The sequence below is a fragment of the Miscanthus floridulus genome, chromosome 19, assembly GCF_019320115.1.
Source record: "Miscanthus floridulus cultivar M001 chromosome 19, ASM1932011v1, whole genome shotgun sequence".
Classification (NCBI taxonomy): Eukaryota; Viridiplantae; Streptophyta; class Magnoliopsida; order Poales; family Poaceae; genus Miscanthus; species Miscanthus floridulus.
In genome coordinates, this window is record NC_089598.1 from 86,974,972 (window position 1) to 86,989,389 (window position 14,418).

Consider the following 14,418-nt stretch of genomic DNA (forward strand, 5'->3'; position numbering starts at 1 on the left):
TCAGTAAGGATGGGGACAATTCAGATGAGTCAAGTGATGAGAAAATCTTCATACTTCTTGTTGAGGATGATGACAAAGAATTTTTGGATGGCATGCTTTTGTTTGCTGATCACTATGACAAATATTGCAATAGGGCTAAGAGAAGGAAACCACTTGTAACTGAATTGCAATGGGTAGAGAGGACTCTAGGAGATAGAAACAGATGCTACAACATGTTTAGAATGAGCCCAACTATGTTTCATCGACTTCATGATATGTTTGTAGTCATAAGGCCTCAAATCAAGTACAAAGAGTACCTTTGTGGAGGCTTTAGGCATGTTTCTCTGGATGCTGGGAGCACCACAGTTAGTTAGGCAAGTGGAGGATACATTTGAGAGGTCACTAGGCACAGTTCACAACAACTTTGAGAAAGTTTTGCAATGTGTGGTTAAGCTAGCTGTAGACACAATTAAGCCAGTTGACCCAGAATTTAGAACAATTTATCCTAGATTGAGGAATCCTAGGTTCCATCCCTTCTTCAACAATTGTATAGGAGCACTAGATGGCACTCATATACCATGTGTGGTGCCAACTGATAAGGTGGTTCAGTACATGTGCCGCAAGGGCATGACAACACAGAATGTGCTGGCTGTTTATGACTTCGACATGAGGTTTACATTTGTTCTTGTTGGATGGCCTGGTTCTGTACATGACATGAGAGTGTTCACTGATGCTATGACCAAGTACGGCGACATGTTTCCACATCCACCAACAGGTAAACAACTTCCAATGTTTCAATTGCAGCTTCTAGTCAAACTAGTTGAAACTTACAAAAATGTTCCGTTGTGTAGGAAAATATTACCTGGTGGACTCTGGCTACCCAAACCGTTCAAGTTATCTTGCACCATACAAGGGAACCAAGTACCATCTGCCGGAGTATCGAGAAGGCCCGGAGCCACAAGGTAAAAAATAGTTCTTCAACTTCGCTCATTCGTCTCTTAGAAATGTCATCGAGAGGTTATTTGAAGTTCTGAAAATAAAGTGGATGATTCTGTTGCATATGCCAAGTTATGCACCTCATAAGCAAAGCCAAATAATCGTAGCATGCAGGGCACTCCATAACTTCATTCGAACGAGTGGAATAGTGGATAGGGACTTTGATCGTTGTGATCGTGATGAGAATTATGTTCCACCTGAGGCATCGACCTCTCAACCACGTGCTCGTCAGCAGCCGGCAAGGGATGATTCTGCGTACATGAATGGTTTCCATGACCAAATGCCATTAGTTTGTTAAATAGATCATGACAATTTGTATTGTGTACTTGAATTGTAACGCGTGTGATTGATTTCTATGATTGAGGACAATTGAATTGTGTACTTAAACTATTGAATAATTGTGTAATAAAGTGTAATATTTGATTGTTTGGAAACGGCATGGCAAGAATGGCGCGCCTTAGCCCGGCGAGCAGCAGCATCGGCGTTCAGCAGCTCGGCGAGCAGCACCACCGGCGTGCAACAGCTAGGCGTCCAGCAGCAACAAGCTCAGCACGCATGGCTGTGCATGACTGACAATTAATGAAGCAAATCAGTCATTAAATAAGGGCAAATCAGTCTTCTTTTGATATAGTGCTAAACATTTGCAATGAATCTAAACACCTCAGGCTAAAGTCTGAATGGCTAAAGATTAACAGCAAATGATTAGTGGCAAATCTTTTGCCATGGCAAATGCATCTAAACAGTTCCTCAGTATGACAAGCATAGCGCAGCAAACATGCCAACAAAGCAGAATGTACAATGCCAAAAGAACAGGGGTCAGTGTTCAGTGCTCTGGCAATAAGAAACTATATCCTGAAAGAACCAGTGGAATGTCTGGACGTTGATGAATAGCAAACAAAATAAGTAGCACTCCAAGGAATGAGAATAGCTAATTTTAGTCTTGCTGAGATGGTGAGGAAGCCAAACAGCAGCCACAACGGAAAAGAAAGTGAGCAAATTGGATCGCAACATGAGTATACGACACAGACCCTCCAAGGCTTTCCCAAGTGTTAGCTACAGTGTTTTACTCACAAACTGAATACAGTTAGTCTAAGCAATGGTGAAAATACAGATTAATTCAGAGCTAAGATCAACCCTAGCATGTATCACAGACTATCCAACGAAACATCAGAACTAGCATCTTAGAGAATAACACGAACAACTCTCCGCCTTAATGTACATTGCAGAACTGATCCGATGAGTAAATACTAGGAACTTTGCAGAACTGATCCGATGAGTAAATACTAGGAACTTTGAAGGTTGCCTTGTTGTGGCCATAACCCTTGCACCTGCTGCAGCACACTGCCCCCTTGATTGCAATGTGAGGATCAGTGGGCTTCTCTTTTGGCCAGCCAAGCTAAGATCAACCCTAGCATGTATCACACACTATCAAAAGAAACATCAGCACTAACATTGCAGAGAATAACATGAACAACCCTCCACCTTAATGTACATTGCACAACTGATTCGATGAGTAAATACTATGTGCTGATAGGAACTTTGCAGGTTGCCTTGTTGTGGCCATACCCCTTGCACCTGCTGCAGCGCACTGCCCTCTTGATTGCAATGCGAGGATCAGCAGGCTTCTCTTTTGGCCGGCCAACCCGACGCCGGGTTCGCAGTGGGCATGGGTATGTTACTGGGCTCTGAGCTGGGTCAATTAATGTAGGCGGCACAACAACATCAGGTATGGGATTTATTGACAAGGAATAGGTCAAGCGGTAGCATCCTGTTGTGAAGTACTTCACACAGTAGTCATATGCATATTGCCCGGTGCGGTCCAATACGGCAATCGCATGCATGCACGGCAGCCCAGAAATATGCCACCTTTGGCAGGTGCATTCCCATGTGTCAAGGTTGACAACATTAACTGAGTCATCACAGACCTTAAACACGTTGCCATTTTCATCGTTTTCTGCTGGAAGGACATTGAGGGTGTGGGCTTTGTTCACCTCTTCCTGAAGTTTCTGATTGGCTGCCGGTGTTAATACCTCAGTCCATGCATTGGAAGATTCCCTGCGTGTGTACATCATCTCCATCAGCTTGCACCTTATCATGTCAACCAATTGCACAACTGAAAGCTCATATCTCGTGGGAATCCACTCAGACACAGTGCCAAAAATATTACAAGAATACTGCCCATGACGTGATCCCTTAAAAAAAGCATCTGACCACTGCTCAGGTTTGATCTCCAAGAGCCAATCAGCAAGCTTGTCAGATTCACTTTTGATGAACTCAATATACTGATTGAACTCATCAGCTGTGCATGAATATATGGCCTTCTTAAGATGCTCAACCATGGAATCTTTTAGTTCCTCAGTCCATGCATCATCCAGTTGCGTCTTAAATTCTTCAATAAGAGACTCCACACAGTAGCCATGATGACTCTCTTGGAAAACCGAAGATACTACATCCCAAAGTCCATGTTCTCCATTCGATATGAATGTGATGGTCCGAGATGTCCCAAGTGAAGATTTTAGTTGCTCGAGAAACCAATGCCAATTTTCACGCGACTCATCATCCACAACACCAAAAGCAACTGGGAACACATCACCTTCACCATCAACTGAAGCAGCAGCCAGTAGCTTCCAATGCTTATTGGGCTTTGCAGTTATCGCTTCAAGAAAAAGTAGCGGCCTGCACCCATGCTCAAAACCATGGAGCGACGCATGGAATGCAACAAAGAAACGAAACTTTGAATCTTCCAAGGCCACTACAGTTGCAACACTTCCAGGGTTTGTCTCTACAATCCTTTCACAAAACCAAGGCAGCTGACTGCATGCCTCTTCGTGTGTACTATAAAGTTCCTTCTGAGCAATTGATCTTCCACGCCAAGCCTGTGAATAGTTCAGGCATAGTCCATACTCTCGTTGAAGATCATTTGCAATCTCTCTTGGTCTGTAGTTTGGACTATCACGCAACTTTTCTTTTATGACACTAGCAACCCATCGTTGAGAAGCCAACCGATTACTTTTGACTGTTTCTGATTCACAGGTGTGGCTTTCAGATATTTTCTTGATCATAAATTCTTTCTTTGCAGGGGACTTAGAAGCATGTATTCGCCATGGGCAACCTTCACCAGTACACTCAGCAGTCACACGAGATGAATCGTTCTTGATAAATCTATAATGGAACCTATGTGCAATGGCATACTTATGCAAGGCATCACGGAAATCCTTAGGTCCTTCAAACACTTGGCCAACTCCTGTTATCACATTCTTCCAACTTGCACAAACCTTTTGTCTCTTAGACCCATCCTGAGTTGTTGGGGCAATGGCAAAGGCATCTGTGGGAGTGGCCGAGACAGCAAGAATGCTCTTTGACCTGAAAAAATTGCCTCATGTCATTCTGCAATTTACTAATGCGGCCACAAGAAATTAGGACAGTAGACAAGTACCTGTTGTCAGCTTTCTTCATGACATAAATGTATGTTGAATCTGACTCTGCATGGAATTCAACCATGCGTCGTAGGTCCTTGTCATTGGAAATAGAGATCAAAGTTTTATCATTCTTTGGAAGGAAATACTTGAATGCAAACTGGTCAAGCTTCAGATTGTTAAGTGTCGACGATATCTCTTGCTTAAATGCGCTAAAAGTCCAGTCACTTTGGACATGCATAGCATGTGCCTCTCCACCAGAATATGACATGTGTCCATCTTCATCGGTGGTGAATTCTCCACCTATTTGAAGAACAGCTAATATTTGTCCCTTCGCCATAAGTGTCTCCTTCCTACAAAGAGAGAACAAGTTCAAGAATTACGCTACTAGCTGATTTCTTTTAGACACTCCATGTGCGTAGGTAACAAACATCTCCAATGATTAAACGCAATGTTTAATAACAACCTAAACATCAGGAGTTCAGCTTCGCAAATAGTTGTAGAAATATAGGATTTAATGCGCAAACAGAAGGTACTGCTCCTATGTAAATGACTAGATGTCTAGGGCATGATTGGTTTCCTGCACAGTGGTCCGACCAGGCTGGTTGGATGCAGCATGCAGGAGGTAGATGTTTGGTTGGCCGGACGTCCATGTGGGCCAGGATTTGTGGGTGCAAATCGGCCCGAGAAATGAAATCGGATTTTGTTTCTGGCGAGCCTAGCTCACGCAGTGCACGTCACGCGTCCACTGCTCTCTTGGCGCATGCACGGAGCGAGTAGGGAGAGACCACCCAATCAAGTTCTGCGATGAGATGGTATGGACGGTAACGTAAGCCAAACAAGGTGCTCCTACATGCAGAGACCCACCAATCAAGTGCGATGAGTTGGTATGGATGGTAACGTAAGCCAAACAAGGTGCTCCTACATGCTGAGATCGGCGAGAGCCTAGCTGCTACATGCCAGCCTGGTTACCTATAAACCAGAACCAATCACGCCCTAGTGAGCGGAACGAATGGCAAAACTACTAATTGGTTACCTCTTCCACAATCAAACTTGAAATTAACTGGTGTGGGAATACTAGCAATATTCTGATTCATGTGCATTTTAAACATATCAATCCAGGATGAAATACTAAAAACACATACAATGTCCATGTGAAGAAGTGAACTTGCTGCTCCTTTTCTCAATCACAGAGAGGAGGCGTTCAGTGTACCATGATACATTACTTTGAGAAAGCAAGCAGCCTATAAGCGAGCACAGAAAAACCTAATCCTTCGTTCTGGTTTTCAGCAGAGTACGGATCCGTGTGGCCGACTCGGATTAATCAAGCCGAATTCAAGGAGAGAAGCCATGAACCAACCCCAGTAAGCACTTGACTCCCAAAGAGCAGGCGCTTCGATTACCTGGGCCGCGGCCGGATCTGCGGGTCGAGGGCGCGTGGATCCTACCCGCCGGTGTCGGCGGCGCGAGGGGAGGACTCCCGGCAGCGGAAGCGGAGGTGGGCGCCAAGCGGAGGCTCAACGACGACGAGACGGCGCTCGACGCGCGCGAGCAGTGGGGCGTGGCCGGCGACGGGGCTCCCGGTTTCGGCCGCCGCTGGTCTGGCTCGGGGATAAGGCGGTCGCATGCCCGAGACCCGAGTGCGGCTTCCGATCTAGGGCTCGGGTGCTGGGCCCCGCACGTCAGAAGCAGTCCGCAGTTCCGCACTCCGCAGGGCTGGCTGCACGCAACGTAATCGGAATTCCCCATAATCGTGCCTTATACAGGGCCGGTCGGTTTCGTGCGTCCGTGGAGGTCGTACGCACGGCCCACCGCATGTGATGGGTCGGCCTCCGTGCTGCTCGCGTGGAGAGGTCCGTAGGCAGCCGAAGCACTCACCCAACCCACGGAAATTTCCGGTCTGACCGGCAGGGTGTCTTCCGCCGACCATCGATTGGGCTGAGAACGTGGAGCGTCGGCCCATACGGGAGCCAGCGGCCCACACGGGACAGCAGACATTAGCATCAATCTCCGTCCAGGTAGGTCGGTGAGCGCGGCGGTATATCTATCCCCAATAATAAAAAGCTATATTTTTTTTTCTGTCCGTATTTTTCTGTCTGCTTCGTATTCGTATCTATTCAGTGTCCGGCAGGCAGCAGTCTGTGTTTTTTTTTCTGGTTGGGCTACGCTACGCTATGGGCTGGGCTGAAGCCCGTGACCTAGCCGCACAGCAGCCCTTTTCTTTCTTTTTTGTTTTCTTTTATTTTATTAAACTATATGAGAATTCTAAAATCATAGAAAATCACAGAATACTCACAAAAATAACAAACCAGTTTTGTTACACTCCTATTAACTAGGATATACAGTAAACATATAATATCATATGTTTTAGTATAGGTTTTTTGTCGTATCTATATATCTATGCTTTTATGTTTTTGTTTTTCACGTGGTTCTGTTTTTTATTTCCATCCATCTTTTTTTGTTTTTCTATTTTTGTGTTCATATTTTTCCTTTTTTTTTGGTCCCGTCAACTGTTTTTTCGTGCTTTTTGTTTCTTTTTTTCACCCAAAGTTTTCGCCCGCTCCAAGTTTTTTCTTGGTTTTTGTGTTTTCTTTCTAAGTGCCTCTCATTTTGATTTCTTACTTACGCTTCTATATCTAAAACTAAACCACTAGGTCGTATTTATTGTTTTAAACGATTATCTCCTATTTTAAAATAAGATTTTCCCCCACTAATTTGTTGCATCCATTATATCCTTTGCTCTCCTTTGCTCGAGTTATATTCATGTGTCCGCTTCCTAATCCATGTGTTTGTCACCGGTTTCGTCTTCGTGTCGGTCGCAGAGGTAGCTTTGTTCTACTCCCTCTCCCAGGTCCTAACCCATTGCACCTCTAGAATCTCATTAGCACGTGCACAATGGATTGTCGTAGAACTATGGCCCTATAAGAATTGGAGCCCCTTAGAGGGTGCAGAAGAACGATAACGATGAGGCAAGGCAGATGACACCTTGAAATTATGAGGACCTGTTGTTGGGAAGACCGATAGTGGAGCTGTCGACTGACCATCCAACTACTGCTAGCTAAGGCTGACCTCCACCAACTATTGTGTCGTCGGGTGCACCGATGGCACAATTAGGTCTCTCATGCACGTCGCTCTTCTCGGTCGTTCAAGGCACTGTAAGGATTGTGTGCTCGCTCAATCGCGACCGTTAGGCCATGCCTGTGCCGCCCCACGTCCGCTTAACCACCACCAGAGCCATGCCCACAAGCCACCATCGTGTGGTTACGCAATGCTAGCCCATGTCTTCTCGATGGCCGGTGCACCGCTGTCATAGGTTGCCTAGCCGTGCGCGGTGACACTAGGCACGCATGCTACCGTGGCTACTGTGCCGACACACAGCTCCACCATGCAGCCACGCTCATGCCACCGACAATGCAATAAATTGTTCTCCCGTTGCAATGCATAGGCATTTTGCTAATATAGAAAAAAATGTTGGAAATAATATTTCCTAGTGCTTAATTAGCAGGTTAATAACATCACTAGCAGTTGCCATTGCTAGAGGGGCATGTCCCTTGGAAGATCCTTTATATATATATATATATATATATATATATATATATATATATATATATATATATGTCCATATGCTGCAACAGGAAAAAATAATACCATGGTAATTTAGTTTTGAATGTGTGGTGTACCGTGACTCTGAGCAAGAAATTTGCAACATTCTATTTGTACCTAGATCTATCTTCACAGTGCATGAACATTAAATATATTTCAAGTGTTGACATGAAATCAAAACAACATGCTCATTACAACTATCGGTTCAAGCAAATCTTTGATGCATTCAAGACATAACTAATATACAAAACAAATGGATCGTGTATGTGTTGTACAGGTGAAGAGATGAATGAGTACTGCAGATTGAATTTTGCGCATGGCTGTCCACTTAGAGAAAACATTTCTATACTAAGTGTAGCATGTAATGAATCTATTGTCATGGTTTCTTAGGGCATGTTTGGTACAGAGCTGCCTGGCACACGCAGCACTCCCAGTCTTTGGATCTTAGATGCCTAGGCCAAGTGTGCTGCCTGGCGTGAGTTGCCTGGCCTAGGCTCTCATCCAACGAGCCCCTTGGTATCATCATAAAGACATTGCCGACCCAACAAGCACCATCAGTAAAATAGTCATTTGTATCTCTGTGCTGGGAGTACCATACTGCATATAAGCTATTGTTGGTATTTCTTATGCTCAAGTAGAGAATGATAATTAATGAAAGATCTTAATGTTCACCGCAACTTAGCCCCAAATAAATAGTGTACATGGGTAATCAAATATTGAATAGGAAGGGTGATGAAGCAAGTGCAAGTAACTCAAGGATAACTTAGTAAGGTATAGCTAGGTGGGAGAACAATGAGAGAGTACAAGGTTCCTATGATTCACCTTCGCTAATACATCTCTCAAATGGCTTTTGGGCTTTCATCAGCTGTTTATCTTCGTTGAACAGACGGTCTTCTCAGATAATGGTATAATGGCATTCGGATTTCAGAAATATTGGCTTTCGCATTGGGGTTCTGTCAAATGCGAAGTCACTAAAAATTATTAGAGTATGTCAGTCATTGCTCTTCGGTCCAGCAATCACCAGTGACCTTCACCAACCATCAGACTTCATCAGCCATCAGACCTCATCAACAATCAGACTCCATCAACCATCGACCTTCGGCAGCCACCAAACCTTTGAACCCTCTAACGCTAACATTTTTTTATCTTTTTTGCGGGTTGTATTGTTTAATTTTTCTTTTTTAGTTTTTTATAATATGCATCAACCAAATTTTATTTGAGCTAACCTTCGTAGGAAACTAATCCTCTTAATAGTGAATATTTATACCTACGTAGATTCTTGAATTGTAGCCCTTGCTAGCCACCACAAGTTATAACAACCCTCTCAACTGAGAGCATTACTACCTATGTGCGGAGTTTTATCTTTTGCACAAGCACAACTATCACTTTTTGCAGGGTGCATGATATGTTACCCTTTTTAAATATCCTCATGCAAATGCATACATTTGCATCATCACATACATACATTATGTAAATGCATTGCACTGCGTGGCCCAAGCCACCTAGAAAAAGTCCCACAAATGGGCACCAGGTCACGAAGCTAAGCTTTGGCGTTACCCTCGCATATTATAAAAATGATTAACCATCTTATGCAAAAGTAGAAAGACAGTGCATTTTTGAGTGTCGAAAAACTTGCCAGCAAGTTGATATTTGACGAAGCTACAATGCTCAACCTAAGTCCCTAGAAAATGCACCCTATCAACTCAGGTGCATTTTCATGTGACTTCTCCATCCTTAGCAAAAGGAACTCGACCGAAACATTTGGCGTCTACACCAACACCGCCTTCATCAAGCCCTTCGGCGCGAGGGGCTTCGTCGACACTTTCGACAACTACACCAACATCGCCTTAGCCAAATACTTTTGCAGGACAACCTTTGCCAAAACCTTTGGCAAACCAAAATCAGTCGCCTCCGCCAACACATCAGCACGAGGGGGCTTCGTCAATAGCCACAACAAACCACAACGACACGCCTCTACCAACACTTCTGTTGGAGGGGCTTCACCAACATCTTCATCAAACCTCTACGACTCGCCTCCACCAACACTATGGCAAGAGAGACTTCTCCATCATCTTTAGCCACTACAACAGCTCGAGAGCATTTGTCGACACCTTCGACATCAATGCCTACATTGACTTGCCACCATCGCCAAGCTCGAGGGCTACATCAACTCCATTGGCTCCAATGTCTACTACACCTTTGAAAGGTCCTAAATGGCTAGAGGGGGTGAATATTAATAGCCTATAAAAATTCACTATAAAATCACTAGAGCAAATGGTTAGAACACTAAATTACAAAAAGCAATTTTGCTCTAACTCTAAAAGGGTTGCAAGCAACCTACACCGACAATTCTAGTTGCTATGACCACTAATTACACAATTTGCTATGTCACTACTTGGCAACACTAATGAGCTAGCTAACCAACTAGTTTACCAACTAAGCTAAGCTACACTAGCTACTCAACTATCTCTACACTAGATATATCTAGGAATGTAAATACAAGAGGTAGAGAGGGATATACCACACATGGCAAGAGAAGATCAATCACAATATGAATATCAAATGAACATCGAGAGATATCCAACGAGACAAGAGAGACACGATTTTTCTCCCGAGGTTCACGTGCTTGCCGGCACGCTAGTCTCCGTTATGTCGACCACACACTTGTTGGTTCGTGAGCTAATTGGCACCACGCCAAGCCCTTCACTAGGGCTCCACAAGAACCTACCCGAAGTGAGGGTAACTCAATGACACGAGCAATTTACTAGAGTACCTTTTGGCTCTCCATCGAGGAAAGGTCAAGAACCCCTTACAACCATGATTGGGATGGCCACGAACAATCTCCACCTCGTGCCAATCACCAACAGCTGCTCCAAGCCGTCTAGGTGGTGGCAACCACCAAGATTAATAAGAAAAATGTAGCCCCAATGATCCCCAAGTGCCACTAGATGCAATCACTCAAGCAAATGCACATTTTGGATCACTCCCAATCTCACTATGATGATGAATCAGTGGAGGAGATGAGTGGGAGAGGTTTGGCTTAGCTCACAAGCAAGTATGGATGATCAAAATGTCCAAGAGGGTGAGTTAGAGCCGGCCAATAAGTATTTATAGAGCCCCCAAACAAATAGGGTTGTTATACCCCTTCACTGGGCTCACTCCGTGATGACTGGACGCGCCTCTTAGTGGTGACCGGATTGCTGCCAATGGAGTTGATGTAGCCCTCACATTCGAAGAGGGCTACTTGATCCATTGACCGGACGCGCCTGAAGACTGACCGGACTCGGTGCCACACAGGGTCTAGTCGAGGCCAAATTTACAAAGAGAGCATCCAGAGCACAAAAATCATGACTAGACGTGTCCGATCGGCCCTGACCAGACTTGCCTCAGAGTCTGGTCCTCTCTGCTCATTTGCCTCACGCCATGTCACACTAACCAGACCCGTGAACAGTTCCACGGTCTAGTCTAGCCATTCTCCTTCACCAGAGTCTGATCAAAGACTTCGAGCTGCACCCTCTCTAGATTGAGTGACCGGATGCCGTAGTCAGCAACCGGACACACCCCCACGCAGAGTCTAGTCCTACTACAGCTAAGCCCAAGGGCTAGGGTTTAGCACCGAACTCACCATGCCTGAGTCCGATCAACCCGAAGTAAGAGTCTAGTCACTGCTATCTTATCCTTTTCATCTCTAAACACTTCACCCTTGTGCATGTGTGCGAACTCCAAGTATTCCAACACATGTGTACGTGAGTTAGCAACAATCCAAGTCAATTCCCAAGGGCATTAGGCTAGCACACTAGGTCCTAATGAAAATACATGAACAACAACACCTAGTGGCACTTTGCTTAGCTACGATTTTCCCCTCTTCATAGTATGGTTATTTATCTTAAATGCACTCACACCCTCTATGGTGTCTTAAGTGCCAAAACAAAAACCTATTTAATATCTTTGCCTTGATCTCCATAGGATTTTTGTTTTTTCTCTTTCTTCTTTTTCAAGTTGAAGCTTGATCACCATTATCTCATATCCATCTAAACCTCCATGGACTTCATCACCATGCTCCATCACTTGGTATGTACCAACCTATCTTGCATAACACTTATGACAAAGGTTAGTACATAGGTTTCATCAATTAGCCAGAACCAAACTAGGGCTTTCAACCTTCGCTGACCACTTTGACTCTAGGGGCTCATCGACAACTTTGGTCTAAACTCCTACTTCCACTTCTGCGTCTACATTGACTACACCAAGCGCAACTGAGGATTCGGTCATGAGCACCGAACAAGAGGGGCTAGGGGAACATACCGGAGGGCCAGCTGCTCCGGAGGGAAAGCTTTTTGCCGATGCTGGTTTTAAAATACATCAAAAGCGAAGGTCTTGGAGATGAAGACATATGAAGGTCCTAGAGGCGAAGGCCTATGCGTCAAGAAGATACCAGAGGTGAAGGCCTCAGAGATAAAGACCTATGCATCGACGAGGTCATGGAGATGAAGACATGCACGCCGAGCGAAGGCGATGAACTATGTCACAGAAGCGGTAGAAGGAACCAAAGCACAAAGATGAAGTCATTAGGAAGAACAACACCAAGCCCCTTAGAGCTAGAAGCTCTGAAGACAACACTTGTATAGGCTAGAGTCGTGTGTGTGCTCTTTTCTCTATGCCCTTTTTCCAAAAAGGTTTTTTGGATGGAGTTTTTAGTGAGTCATGCATGTGTAGGTTGCAAAGGGCGATCCTCGCAATCAAGGTTCAAGTTGTATTGTGTCTCTTCTTATATGAGCATCTACTAGGTCATGTAGTTGAGAGGCTACTGTTAGGGGAGGCCCATATGATGTATGGGCCAACTCCCCCTTGAAGAGGCCTAATAGGGGCTAGTGAAGTGGCTTGTGAGATCCGCCCCACTGAAAGGCCGCTTGTAAATTGTCGTTGCTTTATATATAGTGCCAATAGCATAAGGGCAAGGGGGCCTCTCCCTTCCCACTCTCATTTGCAAACCCTAATGTGCCCTAGCTTTCATCGAGCTCTCCTCTCTCTACCTACCCCTAACTCATTCGGAACCCAAAGTTCTAACATAGGTGGAATAGATATCCTTAAATTTTTATAAAGATGGAGACTTCACTAAGCCTACTGCTACAACCTCAATATTTTTCATAGAATAGTAACTACTCTTGTTAATAATTTCCCTGCTATTATTTAATGTTGAGATTGGCTAATATATAGGGATCTAGAGTGTGCTTAATAAAATATAGGAGTTACCTAATAGTCTTAACCATACTACCACGTAAGGCTTCTTTCAAAACATATCCCCACATCCTATAAGGACATTTTTGTTTCTTCTCAATGTATAAGGAGATGTTATTCTCCTTAGTTTCTATATAAGGACAATGTCTTGCTAACTTGGTCAATTCGTATGAACAAAGGATTGTGGTGAAGTATAACTTTTCTCGAACAGTGGTGAAGTAACCTCTAATGCTTTTCGATGATGTCTTTTTTCACTTTATGTAGCATTAGCATATTTCCTCTACTTGATAGGGCACATATATATTTCACTAAATGCATTCTCATCTCCTAATAGATTAGGATATATGAAGTTCATTAAAGAATAAATATCCTATCATAGACAAGAATGAAGAAAAATGTGGCATGGACAAAAATGAAGAAAAATCTGCCATTAACAAAAAATGGGGGAGCCCAAGAGTAGTAAATCACGCATGCTTGAGGGAAAGTAGTACCATGAGATCTTTCTATAATGGAGTTCCACTTATCATGATTTTTTAAGCTCTGGATTGTATTCATTGATACTATGATCTTGGATTAGGATTTTCTTTTTATCTTACGAGACTCATCTAGTATTACATATTCCCACTTCTTTGAGAAGGATCTCATAAGTAACCAATGGTTCTAGAAGTACATATCACAAGTTAAAAATAGAATTCCATCATCCTTGATGAAGAATAAAAGATACAAGTTAGTGGTAGTAGACAACACAAATAACAAGCACAGAGAGTTTCCCCTAAAATCTTAAAAGAATAAAACAAGCACAGGAAGAAGATGAAATAAACCTTCAATAGATCAATGTCATTACTATCAAGATTATAGAATATCTACACATTTTTTCAAGCCCAACTTTCTCTCGTTCCTCTGAACACTGTTTGAAAAGCCCTACTTTAACAATAATCATGACACTTTTAATGATATCAGAATGAAGAAGGGCTGCTAGGATTATCATAGTTGAAAAGGGGAAAAAGGAACATGTGTCAAATAGACCAGCTAAATCAGTTAAAATAGTAAACTCAAAATTGCTAATAAAGAAGTTGGCAAGCAGCAATTAGCAATTACATAGCATCATCATAAAAGAGAAGCTATTTTAAATTCTTTAGAGTAACCATGGGTTTACCCCTCTCATTGCGAAGATTAACAAAAGAAC

The 14,418-nt window shown here is 43.6% G+C and overlaps 2 protein-coding genes across 2 annotated transcripts; one reads left to right on the top strand and one right to left on the bottom strand.

Annotated features, from left to right (window-relative positions):
• The first annotated feature begins 327 nt into the window (after nucleotides 1-327).
• Nucleotides 328-952, top strand: LOC136526316 (protein ALP1-like). The gene is made up of 2 exons (XM_066519019.1): nucleotides 328-754; nucleotides 831-952. Exons 1-2 carry the CDS (start codon nucleotides 328-330, stop codon nucleotides 950-952), a joined length of 549 nt encoding a protein of 182 aa, XP_066375116.1.
• A 1,012-nt stretch (nucleotides 953-1,964) lies between these two features.
• On the bottom strand, nucleotides 1,965-6,089 carry LOC136526965 (uncharacterized). The gene is made up of 3 exons (XM_066519540.1): nucleotides 5,795-6,089; nucleotides 4,412-4,744; nucleotides 1,965-4,338 (listed from the first exon to the last, which is right to left on the bottom strand). The coding sequence occupies exons 2-3, from the start codon at nucleotides 4,729-4,731 to the stop codon at nucleotides 2,496-2,498; spliced, it is 2,163 nt and encodes a 720-aa protein (XP_066375637.1). The 5' UTR covers nucleotides 4,732-4,744; nucleotides 5,795-6,089; the 3' UTR covers nucleotides 1,965-2,495.
• Nucleotides 6,090-14,418: the final 8,329 nt, after the last annotated feature.